The sequence below is a fragment of the Elephantulus edwardii genome, unplaced genomic scaffold (assembly GCF_000299155.1).
Source record: "Elephantulus edwardii isolate Elephantulus edwardi_28Jun2011 unplaced genomic scaffold, EleEdw1.0 scaffold00195, whole genome shotgun sequence".
NCBI classification, from domain to species: domain Eukaryota; kingdom Metazoa; phylum Chordata; class Mammalia; order Macroscelidea; family Macroscelididae; genus Elephantulus; species Elephantulus edwardii.
In genome coordinates, this window is record NW_006399945.1 from 4,447,730 (window position 1) to 4,463,596 (window position 15,867).

Consider the following 15,867-nt stretch of genomic DNA (forward strand, 5'->3'; position numbering starts at 1 on the left):
AAACTTAAGACTGAAGGAAGATGAATACCAAGGTTCACACTGGAGTTGTTTATTCACATGAGAAAGAATTATATGAGTTGTAAAATGCTCTCTATTTGAAAAGGATTCTTCATCAAGGATTTATGGCATCCTGACGAAGGTGACAGATAGGTAATATTATAACAAAGAAAAGGTAAGGCATTGCTATAAAATCATGCTGTCTGTTCCCATCCCAGTTGTATCAAATCCACATGGAGCCCAACAGGCAGGAGGTTGGAATTGAGAAGAGCATGTGGGTTGGGTGAAAGGACACAGTCTATCCTAGTGTGTTTCTAGGACGGTAACATTATACTTCAACTGCTATCAGACCTGTTTGTGATATATCACTTTCACAGGCTCAGGACCCTGGCTGCATTTTGATGCAGGCTTTGCAATTTGAGGAGATGTTTATTTACGTTTGTGGCTCAAGTGGAGTAGTGGAGGCAACCTTTGTGAATTTCACCAACCTTAAAAATAGAAGAAACAACACTAAATGGCAAGGTTGCCTCACATCACAGGCTATCAGGCTGCGAGGAGCATTGTAGTTTAGTCTCATTTTATTTCTAAGACCTGCAGTATAGTTTTTGAACTCCAAATCAATTTGTTTGCTTCACTACAAATGTAATATATGTTCGTTGTAGGAAACTTTAAAGAATAGGGGAAATTACAGAAGCAATCACTTAACGAAATTACAAATGTAATCTTCCAGAGATAACTAGTATTACAATTATGTTAACTTTTTATAATGTTTCTGACATAAATACACAGATTTTAAACAGATCTAGCAAAATGCAGTTCAGCTGATTTGTAGACTCTTTTATAGTTAGCGATAAACTATTTCTTACATCATGTAACATTCTCCTGAAAGTAATCCGGTTTGAGTTTGGGACCTGCATAGTACTTCCATCTGTTGTTGGATCAAAATTTGTTAAGCCAATATCTTATTTTGGAGTATGTAGGGTGCTTGTATTTTTTAAAAAAACAAAATTAATACATGGTATACTTTCACATAAATCTTTTGCAAAGCTATGGATAAATATGGCTTATTTAAGCAGAAACACCAAAACTACATTTCTATTTTTTTAAGGTGCTAGAAACTCTATTGAGTATTTATGAAAAAAATGGAAAATACACATTAGTTTTATAGTTGCCTTATATGCCAACACTAGAAGCTTTGGTGGTCCAGTAGTAAGAAGCTGAACTGCCAACTCAAAGGTACACAGTTTGAATCTACTTGCCGCTTTACAGGGAAAAAGATGGGCAATCTTCTTCAAGAGACTTACTGATTTTGGAAACCCACTGGATGGTCAGATATGATAGTATACAATCACCACAATAACAAGGATTTAGAGAGATCCCCACCACTGTCACCATTATCAGACACTGTCATTATATTGTTGATGTCTTACATAAATATTAAAGCAGTGGACTCACTCCTTTTTATTCCCCTCTTGATTCTTTTTAGCCTGATGAAGTCCTCCGATATTGATCAGGATTTATTTACAGACAGTTACTGCAAGGTGTGCAGTGCTCAGCTGATATCCGAATCACAGCGTGTGGCCCATTATGAGGTAAGGATAACTTTTTACACTGTTTTTAAATGGAAGAAAAGGTAGTATGTGTCTTGATTGTAGTACTCTAGAACTTGCCCTTCTGGATTTGAGTCAGGTTTTACAAACTGCAAGATTTGATGCTCTACTGTCTGAGACCAGACCGGAACACATGCAGATGTGTAGGAGAGGGCTTCTTTCTCTGGCTCTGGCTATTTGCAGAATATTTTTATCTTTGTGTCTCAGCCCCTAAAGGCTCAGTGGCTTTCTCTACTTGCTAAATCTGTCATTGCTTATCCTTGAGTTTCTCTTGCAGGATGTAGGGTAGAAAGCATTAGTGTCAGCTCCGTTTTCTTGCTGTGACCCTGAGGAAAGGCTCAGAGGCCCTTTGTTAATCCCTGTAGAGAAACACAGCAATGTGGGTGACTCAGCAGCCACGAGTCCACTCCAGTCCTTCAAATTTCTTCTGCCTCATTGCTGATATGCCCTAAATGTGTTTATCAGAATCATAGTAAAGTTTGAAGCCCAGATAGTCTGGAAGGACATAAATCAGTGACTTTAGCTGTTTGGGATAAATGACTTTTAGTTTTCTATTGGGAATTCAGCTAGTTCAATCTATGGATTGGTTCTTTGAATCCACCCACTGGCTTTATGAAAGAAAAGATCTGACTACCTGCTTCTGTAAAGATTGTAGCTCAGGGTACAAGTCTATCTGTGACATAAGAGGTTGTTAGGAATCAGAATTGACTTGACAGTGATTCTGTGTGTGTGTGTGTGTGTGTGTGTGTGTGTGTGTGGCTTGTTTGCTTTAAATGGTAAGCAAAGGATTAGAGAAGACATACTTGCATCTGAGGAGGGCACATGATGCCCCACCTGCAGGAAATGGAGGACAGGGCTGCCAAGGTCCTGAGGCTTCCCAGGGCATGTTCTGATTTCTAGAAAATATGTACCAGTGGGAACATGAATTTTCAAGTGCAATAACTTGTAAGTAATTCTGGGTTGAAGGGCTTAGCCAGCAATTTTCTTTTGTCTAACAAATCTGACAAATGCCAGTTGTCACTGTCACTCACCAAATTCCTCCGAGCTTCAGATTGCTCAGTGCACAATGAAAATAATAATAATAACATGCACATATCTGCACACAAACACCATCACACTGACCCCGCATGCTCCTTGGGGTCTTGTGATGATTAGATGTGGTCTTTTGAAATAGTGTTTGCGAGAGCGCTTTGGAAACTGAAGTATGCAAGACATGCAAAATTTTATATTATTCATTATTAACTTTTGGGTAGCAATATTTTGATGCAGGTCAATAAAACTTACCCTTTAGAGAAAACTTGGAAATCAGCATTTATGAAAAAAGTCAATTCTTTTGTCTGTTGGAAGCCAGATGCAAAGAGAAGCAAATATGAATGCAAAAGAAACAAAAATTTAAAAATATCTAGTTATAAACATGTGTAATTTTATTGAAATATCCTCCTGTCCAAGTCTAAGGAAATGAGGGAATGTATTCTTTCTCTGAAATTCTATTGTCTCCTCTAAGGCACTTGTTTTCTTCCTTTATATGGTTCTTCTGCTCATTTTTTTTCTTCAAAAATTATTTTATATTGGTTTGCTTATACATTATGCTTATATATTGGCTTGCTTATTATATTGCTTATACATCATTCAGATTGTTTTACACTATTTTTCATTCACATTGTGTTTTAGACAATGATTTCCATGATTAAGTTTTATAAAGTTAATCATCATTGGACTATGCCCATCATTACCCTGTATTTTCAAGTCCCCACCAGATCTTTCCCATTTTCTTTACCCCCCTCCCTCCACTCATCATATTGTGTAACCCTGTGATTTTGCTCCTACCCATTCTCACTCCTCTGCTCCCCACCCTTCTACCCATAGGTCCCCATATGTTTTATTAGTAATGCTTCTATTTTTACATTAATGGTCTTAAGCAGTATTTGCCCTTATGAGATTGAATTAGTTCACTCATCATAATGCTTCCAGTCTCTCCCAACTTATGTGGTCTCTTTTTAAGTCATTGCTCCTGAGTGCTGAGTACTATTCCATTGTGTGAATTTACCACAATTTCACAATCCATTCAGTTGAGGTGGGGCATATCAGCTGTTTGTTTGTTCTTGTGATGGTAAATAATGCTGCTGTGAACATTAGTGTGCAAATCTCCATTTGCACCTCAGTTCTAATTTCCTTGAGGTACCATCCCTAGTAGTGGAATAGCTGGAATATACAGAGATTCTATGCTCAACTTTTTGAAGAAATGCCAAACTGCTTTCTAGAGTGGTTGTACCATTTTACAATCCTACCGACAGTGTATGAGAGTTCCCAGCTCTCCACATCCTCTCCAACGTTTACTGCTTGCTGCCCTGCTAAACTCTGCCAGTGCTACTGGGGTGAGATGGTATCTCCTTTTGGTTTTGATTTGCATCTCTCTTATTGCCAGTGATTTTGAGCATTTTCATTGACCGTCTGAATGTCTTTCTCTGTGAAAATTCTTTCCATGTCTTTTGCTCGTTATCAGTCTTTTTCTTCTGGTGGCCCAGGAGTGTTCTATAAACTTTTGTTATGAGACCCTTGTCTGAAATTGTATTGCCATTTTTTCCTTTTTCTTCTTCAGTTGAAAGGTTTTCTTTTCACCCTGCTGGAAACAGTTTTTGATGAGCACAGGGATTTAATTTTTAAAAGGTCCCATTCATCAGTTTTCTCTTTTCCAGATTGTACATTTCTGGCTCTTATTTGTCAGCCTCTTTACACCACAGACTAGGTCTTCTAAGCTTGGTCCCACTTTTTCTGTTTTGAACTTTATGGTTTGCGGCTACACACTCAGGTCTCTGATCCACCTTGACTTGATATCTGTGTTTGGTGTAAGATAGATATGGATCCTGTTTCAGCTTCCTACAGGTAGCAGTCCAGTTTTGCCAGCACCATTTGTTGACGAGATTGCCATTTCCCCATTTGGCAGGTTTTATTTCCTTGTTGAATACCAGTTGACCATAGATACATAGGTCCATTCCTGGGTTTTTGATACTGTTCCATTGGTGTATGTGACTGTCATTGTATGAGTACCATGCTGCTTTGATTTTTGTGTAGTAGGTTCTGTTGCCTCTGTCTTCATTTTTTTCTCTCACAAATGCTTTCATTTCTTTGGGATTAAACATTATTGTGGATTCTTGAGAGCAGATATTGCTGTTCACTTGGTCCTCTATTGAACCTGGAACATAATCACACTACAGGTGTTCAGTCATCACTTACTGAGTGGATGAACATCTTTTAAAAAAAAAATCATGATTATACCATCTAGCACTGCTTTGTGTTTACTAGAAAGAAAAAAAAATACAAACCCACAACAAACTAGAAAAGGAAATTGAAGATAATAAGGCATTTTTCAATAACAGATCTAGTTAGTTGTTCAATCAAGGGTTTAGTTCTTTCCAGTTTTCCTGTTAACATACTGTACTCTTGCTGTGGCACATTTTAATTGTTTAGAGAATGTGTTAGTATTTGTTGAATGTAGCATAGATGCGATAGCGAAAATAAAGCAATTACAATAGATCTGCAATTAGCAGTGTTACACATCATCAAAACAACATTAAATGCATTCCCATTAAATGAGGATGGGAACAGCTGAAAGATGTTCCACTCCCTGCCTTCTGGCAGAGGTGGGGCACTTTCTTCAGTGAGGGGAAAAAAAACCACCACAACCACAAACAACCATGCAGTTTTGCTGTAATCTGAGTGGAGCTGGGAATATGGAACCAAATCCATTGCTACTGAGTGATTCCAGCTCATGGTGATCCTGTGTGTGTGTGTAAAGTAGAACTATATTTCATAGGATTGTCAGAGAATTTTTAACCTTTCTAAAGCAGATCATAGTCCATTCTTCCAAAGCACTTACAGAGGAATCTGACCTCCCACTTTTCAGTTAGAAGCTGAGAACTTAGCCATTTGTGTTTCCTAGGGACTGCTACAGGGAGGTCTGGTGGGTTAGTGGTGAGAAGCTGTGCTGTAATCCCAAAGGCATGTAGCTTGAATTCACCAACTGCTCCATGTGTGAGGAATGCGCAGTTTCCTCCCGTATGATTACTGTCTCTGAAAAGCCCCTGGATTGTGGATTGGTTCCTACCTGACAGCTTACCGCACACAGCAGGGGCTGCTATAAGGACACCTTATGGCCTGTTCTGTTCTTCCAGCTTCTGTGAGGACACTAACCCCCTCCTCATATATAAAAGGAGAGCTTCCATAGAGGATTGCTAAGATTATTGAAGAAAGGATATTCTCTGAAAAGGGAAATGATTCAATTCCTAACTGAATGATGCTGTTAAGATTGTAACTCTTATTACAAAGTCAAACAAGTCAGTCATCATTAAGAGCTATAGTGGCCAATGGGCTTATTCAGACCTCAGTAAAAGAGTAAGCATCAGGAGTTTCTGGAATAAGAAGGGCTGGTATCTTTAAGGAATATTTCAGAGGTCAGATTAGCTGACCTAAGCGCCATGGCTTAGGTCATAGGGCTTTGTGCAGCTAACCCAATGCTAATAATCCACCACTAGCTCCATGGGAGGAAGATATGTGATCTTTCTTCATGTGATTTTCAGACTCAGAAGCCTAATGCTACGAGTGGTTTCTGACTCAGTGGTAATGAAAGCAAGAACAAACCTAGCTGGACTGCAGGATTCGTCAGAAAACGGGTTATGCAGCAACTTGTAGAAATAGAGTGACTTCAGAGTATAAAGAGCCTGGAGTCTTGTCTTGGTGGCAAGATGAAGCACTTAGGTGTTTGGAAATGTGACTTTATGATAGGACATTTCTGAATTATAGCCAGGCCACAGTTGCCTGTATTGTTAGGGAATAGAATAGTTTTTTTAAATGACTTTTGCTGTAAGACTGGTGAACTAGTCCTCCGAAGTAAGAAAGAAAAATAGAACAGATGGGTTAATGGCTAATAGCTCTATGCCCCATTTAAAAGGCTGAACCTTTGTAGAGGAGGACAGGAAATGCTAATATCCTAATACACATCCAATAGACCAAATCTTTCCATGCTATTCTTTAAAAAATGTCTTTCTGTGTACGAACTCAGGAGGTGGAAAAAAAATGAGAAGCATAAGGAGGCTATTATTTTTCTTACTTGCTAAGCATTAATAACATGTTAATGTTTCAGTGGAAAATATAATTAGATGTTGTCTCTGCTCACTGGCTGAATAGTCTGAATCAATAGAACAAGCCATTGCAGAAACAGAAGGGAAGGGGAAATTTCCAAAGGAGAGTGCCTGAGTGTGACAGAGGTTAGATAGAGCTCCCCAGTGAGGCCACTCAAGTGGTTTGCTAGAGTTTCAAGTGGATGAAGACTAATTTCCAGAAAAAGAAGAGAGCTGCTTGCATGAGAGAAATGAAGGGGTGGCTTTTCTGGCATGCTGGGAAAAAGGAGTTATACAGGGTGGGCCATGGAAAAAAATGAAACCAAGGGACAGAAAAAATAATTTTCTTTAAAAAAGTAAAGAAAAAAAGGTAAAGCCAAAGGAAGTGGGTGAGTGGGAAGATCTAGAAGGAGACCTAGAGGAACTCTGGTTGGGTTTGCTCAACACATTGATGCAAATGTGCCCACCTCTATGGTACATTTCTTCCTGGAGCCCTAATGGCCCTGCGTGTTGTTGGGCCATTTGTCTGGGGAATTGTTCTTTGTCAAACAGTGGTGGAAGCACATGGTACTCACAGCCAGACTATAAATTTCCTGAGGGCAGGAAGGAGTCCTGTGTTGGTTTTAAAACTTCTAAAGCACATACCATAGAATTTTATTATTTTAAAAAAATATTTTATATTGGTTTTCATACAACATTCATATCCATTGTATTTCATTTATGTACATTGTGTCTGTCACGTTCCTTTATTCACATTGTGTTTCATATGATCTTTTATATATGTTGTGTTTTATAAAATGAATAACCATTGATCTATGCTTACTATTAGCGCATCTTTTCAGGTTTCCAATGGATCTGTCCTAATTCCTTCATTCACTCCCTCATTCTTGATCATTGCTTACCGGTACCTATAGGCTAAAAAGAAGCTGTGTTAGGAGTACAGGACTGTGGATAGGAAGCAGCAAGTATAATGCAAGTATTGTCCACTGTGCCAGAGGAAAACATGAATTTCAGAAGTCAATTTTTACTTAGGAGCCGGCCTGCAAAGTATAGGTGATAGTTTTGTAATTTTGGCAAAAATGATTCTGCATACTCTTGGGAAGTTGCATGCACAGATATAATTGAGTCTTGAAGTCATGCCCGTTTTGGTGATTGAACCACATTCGCTGAATTTAAAAATGGCAGAATCTAAAATCAGTGTAGCGCCAGGCACCCTGAGCTTACAGACATGCTGAAATAGATTTGTACTTTTAGGTGTTTTTTTTTTGTTTGTTTGTTTGGTTTTTTTTTTGGTGGTTGTTGTTGTTGTTTATACTTAGCTAGTAAATTTGGAGCGTGTTGCTAGGAGAGTTTATTCCTTGGAGAAGGACGTGATGTTGGGAAGGGTGAAAGGTTGGTGAAGGAGAGGAAGACCCTCAACCAAGTGGATTGACATGATAACTGCTGCAGTGGACTCTTGTGTGTCAGGAAGTATGAGGATGGTGCAGGATAGGACCGGGTTCAGATCTTTTGTTCACAGTGTAGCTCTGAGTCATACTCAATTTGATGGCACCTAAAAATAACAAAACAACAAAAATTCACCCAGAGACACCTTGGAAGTAAGGCTTGCCAGTGTAATTTTTTTTTTTTTAATCATTATGAAAGACTTAGAGAGTAAAGTTTGAAACTGACAAGAGATAGAGGCAAGAGACAGAATAATTTACTGGGAAACTTTTAGCTTTTGTTTAACTTATTGAGACAACTGAGAAGATGCTCTTCTGGCTTCTGTAAATCCAGTAGAAGTTGAGAACTGAAGTCCACTGTGGGCAGAGACAATAAAATGACAAAGTCCTCACATCAATGAGTGCTTCATGATTTTACTGTGGCTCTAGTGCTTTATTCTTGCTGCCATTTCCTCCTTCCTTTCTCACACCTTCACTGAGTTTGTGTCTCCCCCCACTGCCCTTTTGTTTTTCCATTTCCAATTGCTTGAGTAAGCATGTGTGCTGGACAACTTCTTTCTTAAGTACAGGAATGGTGGGTTCTAAGCTGAGTTTCTGACATCCAGGGGGTGTCAGCTCCACCCTGCAGCACTGCCAGGATCCTCAGGGAGGGGGACTTACCATGCCTGTTGCAGGTAATGTGCTCTCAGAAATGCAAATGCTACCTGAGACCAGGAAAGGTTGTAGCAGATTTCCTGTTTAGTTGCCTTCTTTACACTTACTTTGAGAATCACTTTTGCAGATTTTAGAATCTTTTTAAGATCATGACATGCTCGATTTCTCCCATGCAGTGCAATTACATGTGGGTCTCTCTCAGACCAAAACAATTGATAAATTGCCCTTCATCATGGTAGAGGACTTTAGCCTGTCCTTGATTACCTGCTAATCTTTGCCCTCTCTTTCACCATTCCATTGAAGGGTCCCTGAGCTTCTGGAAAAGTTGGACATTCTTACATTCTGGATATTCTTATGGCCTTCTTTTGTTTTACTCTGTCAGATCTATCATGGCCATTTTGCTTTTTACCAGTTATTAATCAGAATAGTTTAATGGGACACAAAATGAATGGTGAGTTGAAAGACTATCTACTTGAGAGTCTATAGGGGAGTAAACAGTAAACTGAAAAAAATGCACATACACACACTGTTGTATGGCCTACTTAATGCCCATTGGTTAATAACAAGAAGACTACATTCTTCACCATATATTTTCATTTGTTGACAGCATACAGTTATCACCAAAGGATTATAGGAGCCAAGCCATTGGCTAGATCTTAATTACTTTATCCCCTCTAACTGCTGGATAGTTGGGAAATATTTAAATGTGTGGCCTGGAGGAAAATGGAATGGGTTCGGTGAACATGTAACATCTCTGCCACAGTCTATCCTTCTGGTCTCTGATTTCTATTTCATATTTCTTCTCATATGTAGAGCACACTCACTCTCATCTACAGAAATAATTTCAAATCCTACTTATACTCTGTGTCCAGCTCCAAGTTCAGTGGGAAAGTGGAGTTTTCCATCTGATATGGATGTGACATCTAGAGGCTCAATAACTAAATAAAAGGAAAGAAATGCTATTACATCTGCTTTACACCTTAAAGTAGTGGAGGAGGGATTCCTTATTCAGAAGAAGAATGAAGATAAAAGCAATCACTGACCCGTCATTCCAAAGATTTCCTTTTTCCAAAAGGCAGCACGGAATGACAAAGCAAAATATTACAATGAAATGTGCGAGGAGCTAGAGTCAGAAAGTCAAAAGGGCCGAACTCATTCAGCATTTCTTAAGCTCAAGGAACTGAAGAACAAATTCAAACCTCAAGTTGCTACAATCAAGGATGCTCTGGGCAGAATGTTAAATGATCCAGGAGGTATCAAAAGAAGATGGAAGGAATATACTGAGTTATTGTATAGAAAGGAATTGGCAGATACAGAAGAATTTAATGAAATAAGATTTGAGCAAGAGCCTATGGTGATGAAGGCAGAAGTTCAAGCTGCTTTGAAGGAAATAGCAAAAAATAAGGCCCCCGGAATAGATGGTATACCAATTGATATATTTCAGCTAACACATGCTGCTCTGGATGTGCTCACCAAGCTGTGCCAAGAAATCTGGAGAACAACCACTTAGCCAACTGACTGGAAGAGATCTATATTTGTTCCCATTCCAAAGAAGGGTGACCCAACTGAGTGTGGAAACTACAGAACAATATCATTGATTTCACATGCAAGCAAGATTCTACTGAAGATTATCCAAAAACGACTGGAACAGTACATCAGCAGAGAACTGCCAGAAGTCCAGGCTGGGTTTAGAAGGGGTTGTGGTACTAGGGATATTGTAGCCGATGTTAGATGGGTGTTAGCTGAAAACAGAGAATACCAGAAGAATGTCTATCTGTGTTTCATTGATTATGCAAAGGCATTTAACTATGTGGATCATAACAAACTGTGGCTGACTCTGAGAAGAATGGGAATCCCAGAACACTTGATCGTGCTAATGAGAAACTTACACTTGAACCAAGAGGAAGTCATCAGAACAGAGCAAGGAAACACTGCATGGTTCAAAATTGGGAAGGGTGTGCGCCAGGGATGTGTCCTATCTCCATACCTTTTCAACCTGTATGCAGAGCAGATTATCTGAGAGGCTGGGCTCTATGAGGAGATGCGTGGCTTTAGGATTGGTGGAAGATCTATCAACAATCTGCGTTACGCAGATGACACAACCTTGCTCGCTGAAACTGAGGAGGACCACATGCACTTATTGCAGAGGGTCAAGGACTGCAGCCTTCAGTATGGACTGAGGCTCAATGTCAAGAAGACAAAGATTCTCACCACTGGACCAATTGGCAGCATCAGGATGGATGGTGAAGAGATTGAGATTGTTCACAGCTTCAGTTTGCTCGGCTCCACGGTCAACACTCTTGGCACCAGCAGCCAGAAAATTAAAAAAAAAAAAAAACCATATTGCAATGGGAAAGTCAGCTGTTAGGGACCTCTCCAAAGTACTCAAGAGCAATGGTGACTCTCTGGAGACTAAGGTGCGCCTGATACAGGCCATGGTCTTTGCAATCACTTGTTATGCATCAGAGAGTTGGACAATGACTAGGGAGGACAGAAGGAGAATTGATGCCTTTGAGCTGTGGTGCTGGAGAAGAGTATTGAATGTACCATGGACTGCCAAGAAAACAAACAGATCCATCCTAGAGAGGGTTAAACCAGGCTGCTCCTTGGAGGCAAGGATTCTGGGGCTTCGTCCGACATACTTTGGACATGTTGCAAGGAGAGACAGGTCTTTGGAGAGGGACATCCTGCTGGGCAGAGTGAGTGGAGGGACAGCGCAGGAGGGGAAGACCCTCTATGAGGTGGATTGATTCAGTGACTGGGGTAATCGGGATGGGTGTGTCAGAGGCAATGCGATTGGCACAGGATAGAGCAGGGTTTAGGGCTGTTGTACATAGGGTCGCTATGAGTCGCAAACGACTCGACGGCACATAACAACAACAATAACAAAGAAGTCAGGAGGTTCCCAGAATAGATTCTAGTTTTCTTCTCTGAGAGGGGCTTTCTTGTCCATTTTACTCTGTGACTCTTGGTCCTAATCCTCCAGAAGGTCTTTCCTCTTTTCTGTCTTCTTTGATCACTTCTGAAGTTAATGGTGTATGTGTATCTGTATGGGTGTATTTATGTGTGTATGAAAGAGAGGAGACAGATATTTTATAGCTCAAAGCCTGCTTGAGATTTCTGTAAAACATACTTACGATTTATCTAATTCAGGCCCATAATTGCTTTATGGACCTTTGGTGGCATAGCTGTGCTATTGATCCAAAAGCCACACCTCTCAGACAATTCAAATCCACCAGTGGTTACACAGAAGAAAGATGGACAATTTCCTCTTGTGGAATCTGCTGCTTCAGAAACCTGCTGGAGAGTTGGTTTTGACTCAACAGCAAAAAGGAGAGTAGTAGTTTCTTTAGTAAAACTATTCACTAGATAATATAGAGATTTTAATTTCAGAAGGCTTTGTGTCAGTGAAAGCACAATTCTCTCTCATGTACAGTTTTCAGTTTTATTCAATTTTTCATTTCTTTTTACTTCCATGCTTTCCTCTTTTTCAAGGAAGGTATTTTGTTGTTGTCATTGTGATTATCTAAAAGGTAGCTGGGAAGACTATAACCTTAATCAAATTTTCTCAAATGCCTGAGTCACAATGTTCAACTTGGGCTTCAGCATTCCAATTCCATCTCTCATTCCTTGGTGTCTGGAAGCAATTGACCATTGGCTTCTCCAATTCCCCAACTCCCTGATTTCAAGATCATCTCTATTCCATTTTGTTTCTATCTACTCAGGCCTCATATTACTATATTTTGGAGGAACATTCTTCTAAGTGGTACAGCACTTTCCTTTCAATTTGTTGTACTGAGGTAATCTGTGTTTGCTGTGATGCTGAACTTTGTGCCATTGGGGTGTCGTATGCCCTAACGGTTCCCCATGGTTGACAGTGTTTGGTGGAGCTCCCAGTGTTAAGACAGGTTTAGAAGCAGGAGGGGCATCCACTTCCTAAACCACATGCCTCTGGAAAGTCTATGAACTTGGAGAAATGATGATACAGAACAACATCAACAGCAATGTGCCAGTATGCTCTGATGGCCAATCTGTAGGGAGTTGTCCTGGTAACCAAAGACCACACCTCTAGTGGTTTGAATCCACCAGTGCCTCCACAGGAGAAGGAAGGGCAATCTCCACTCATGTGGACCCCACATTACCGAATTAGAGTCAGTTCTAATTCAAGGTCAATAAAAGTAAGTGTGTCAGTTACATTCTGAACTTTTGTGCATATAAAACTTGACCAGTGGCAATTAGTAATAAACAATAAGCACATGAATATGCTTTATTTCTTAGCTTTTTCTCTTATGACTGTGTACTTTAGTTAAGTGGTTGGATTCCAGATTATTACAAGCAGTAGTACTGCTAGTGCTTTGACACTGCCATGGCACAGATCAATGTCATGTATTTAACTTTTTGTTTTGTTTTGGAAACTCTCCAGTTTCTATATTAGATAAGGTAGGCCAACAGCTGTTGCAAACCATATCAGTATCTTAGAAATAAGTTTATTTCTTGCCTGTGTTAAAATCTCTTGTGATTTTAACAGGGATGTTTGGCATCACTTCATGGGACCCAAGCTGACAGAAGCTCCACCACGCTTAATGTGTAGCTTGTTACTGTCATCTCCCTGGATATCAGTATTGAGCTGGCTACTGAGAGACAGACAAGGAATGTGGATAATAGTGCCAGACATGTTAGGGGCCAGACCTGAAAGTGGCAGTATGATAGCCATCCACATGCCATTGACCAGAACTCAATCATGTGCTGTCTTTCTGTCTCTATTGTAAGAGAAGCTGTGAAATGGTTTTTATCTAGACACTCTTATCCTATTCTTCCCCCAATCACAGAGGAAAGAAAGAACTGTCTAAAATGAACATATGATTAGGCATTATACATACGACAATAGCCCAGAATAAGAGATGTTTCATTGTAAAGAGGACTGGGGGAGGGGTGGAGGTAATTGTGGAACAAAGTGTGTGTGTGTGTGTGTGTGTGTGTGTGTGTGTGTGTAATTTCTTTTTTTAAGTGAACTGAGAAAGTGGGAAGAGATGATGATGGGGTAAAATGTGCAACAATGAATGAGTGAAAAACCAAACTTTTCTGTAAATGTTCGTAAAGATCACAATTAAAATAAAATTTTATTGAGAGAAAGGAGAGACACTGGAGAATGTGGCTTAGCTAGTTTCCAGGAGGGAAGCAATACTGGTGTGGTGAACCTACAGCTTTGTCTCTGCTGCACTGCAGATGTGTGATCCTGCAGGGGACAGGGAAGGACAGAGTGAAGATGTTGGGAGAGGGTGTTTTCACAATACTGGTAGAAAGAAATAAGACAAATGACTGGCAAGTCTTTTTTTTTTAAATGAGAATAGTTTTGTCAAGAAATAATAAAAAGTTTGATGATCTACTCTGCAAAACATCAGCCAATATAAACATCAGGGGTTAGGACAATCCCCATTGTGGGTGGGGCTTCCATGGGTTGGAGGTTGACTACAAAAACAGTCTTGACAGACAGACAAACAAACAAACAAACCACCTCTGGTAATAGTGTCTGGGAAATATCATGTAGATGATAGCTGTTTCATTACAGGTCCATGTAGAAAATGAAAGCAATCACTGTGCTTGTTAAGGTTAAATGCACAACCTATTACTAAGTTAAGATTTCTCTCCATTTCCCTCAGTATAATTGTTGAAGCACGAGAAGTTTTTTCCAGTGAGAATTTGGAAGCTAGTACTGAATGGCACCACTGACCCACAAACTTTGTCCTCTGTGCCAGCCTGGCAAAGACCAGACACCTCTCAGGACTGAGATAGCTGTGCGACCCTGGGTCTGCAAGCTACCACGCTAGACTGTGCTGCAAGAGGTGCTCCCCCTCACAACTATGGGGATCTATCCACATACAGTGTGGATGAGGACACTGTTCATGGTATTTCTGTGTCTTCTGTAAATGGATATTTGAGAGCAACTTTTCCAGTATCACATAGAAAGCTATTCTTCTCTTTAGTGACAATAAGGAGAGCTTCTTCATAAGAATCAGCATGCATTTAACCCCAAAACATAGAGAACATCCCTGTCCCCATCCTTCACACTTCTCCATCATTTCTGAAACCACCAACCCATGCAGCCTACTTTCTCTGACTCTCACTATTCAGAACTAAGGTAAATCTCATAGATTTAAAAGCTACTGTCCTTTAGACAGACAATGAAGAAGACAGCAGGCACAAGTCATAAAGTCCACATAATACATTCACTTTCAATAGTTAGCTTCTCAACTCTTTGGATTTGATCATTCATATAAACAGCTCACTGAACTGATGGAGAGCACCACTTATAATTGCAAAATATTATAGCAAAAGCATACAAATCAGGAACACAGTATGGAAGTGATGCCTAGGTCAGATCCTGAGAGAATCCCGACAAAAGGGTTTTTTGTGTTAAGGAGTTCATCACACTTCCCTTGCTAATCAGAAAGAGATCTGGGTTCTCATGTTCCAGACTTTTATTAGCCATCCCTGCATGCTGAATTAATCATATCTTGTGGGCAAGGCTGGGTTATCTAATAAACTGGGTACACAGGCATCAAATCATACCTTCCCGCCAATCTGCCATCTACAATATCACCTGTCCCTTGCAATATAAAAAATGTAGTGACACTCATGTCAAACTATGCATCACAGATTAGCAGGTAAACAAAATTAAGCCTGGGTATACCATGATAATCGTATGTGAGTTCAAAATGAAGCTAAAGAAAATAAAATCAAATCTACAAGAACCAAAGTTTGACCTTGAGTCTATTCCTCTTGAATTTAAAGACCTTTTCAGGAACAGCTTTGAGGTTTTAAATACTAATGAGCAAAGATCTGAAAAGCTGTGGGAGGATACCAAGAATATCATCCAGGAAGAATGTAAAAGGTCATTACAAAGACAGAGGAAAAAGAAAGACCTAGATGGAAGAAAGATGAGAACTTGGAATGCACCAGAACACTGAGAAGCCAAAACAAAGGGAAGAAATAAAGAAGTTAAGGAGCTGAACAGAAGATGTTAAAGGGCAGCATGAGAAGACAAAG

At 39.8% G+C, this 15,867-nt stretch overlaps 1 protein-coding gene across 1 annotated transcript in view; it reads left to right on the top strand.

Annotated features, from left to right (window-relative positions):
- Positions 1 to 1,487: 1,487 nt before the first annotated feature.
- Positions 1,488 to 15,867, top strand: part of LOC102845226 (zinc finger matrin-type protein 4-like) — a 501,572-nt gene continuing 487,192 nt past the window's right edge. The window contains exon 1 of the mRNA XM_006897007.1: positions 1,488 to 1,589. Coding sequence (XP_006897069.1) covers positions 1,488 to 1,589 — 102 coding nt within the window. The remainder of the gene's footprint in view (positions 1,590 to 15,867) is intronic.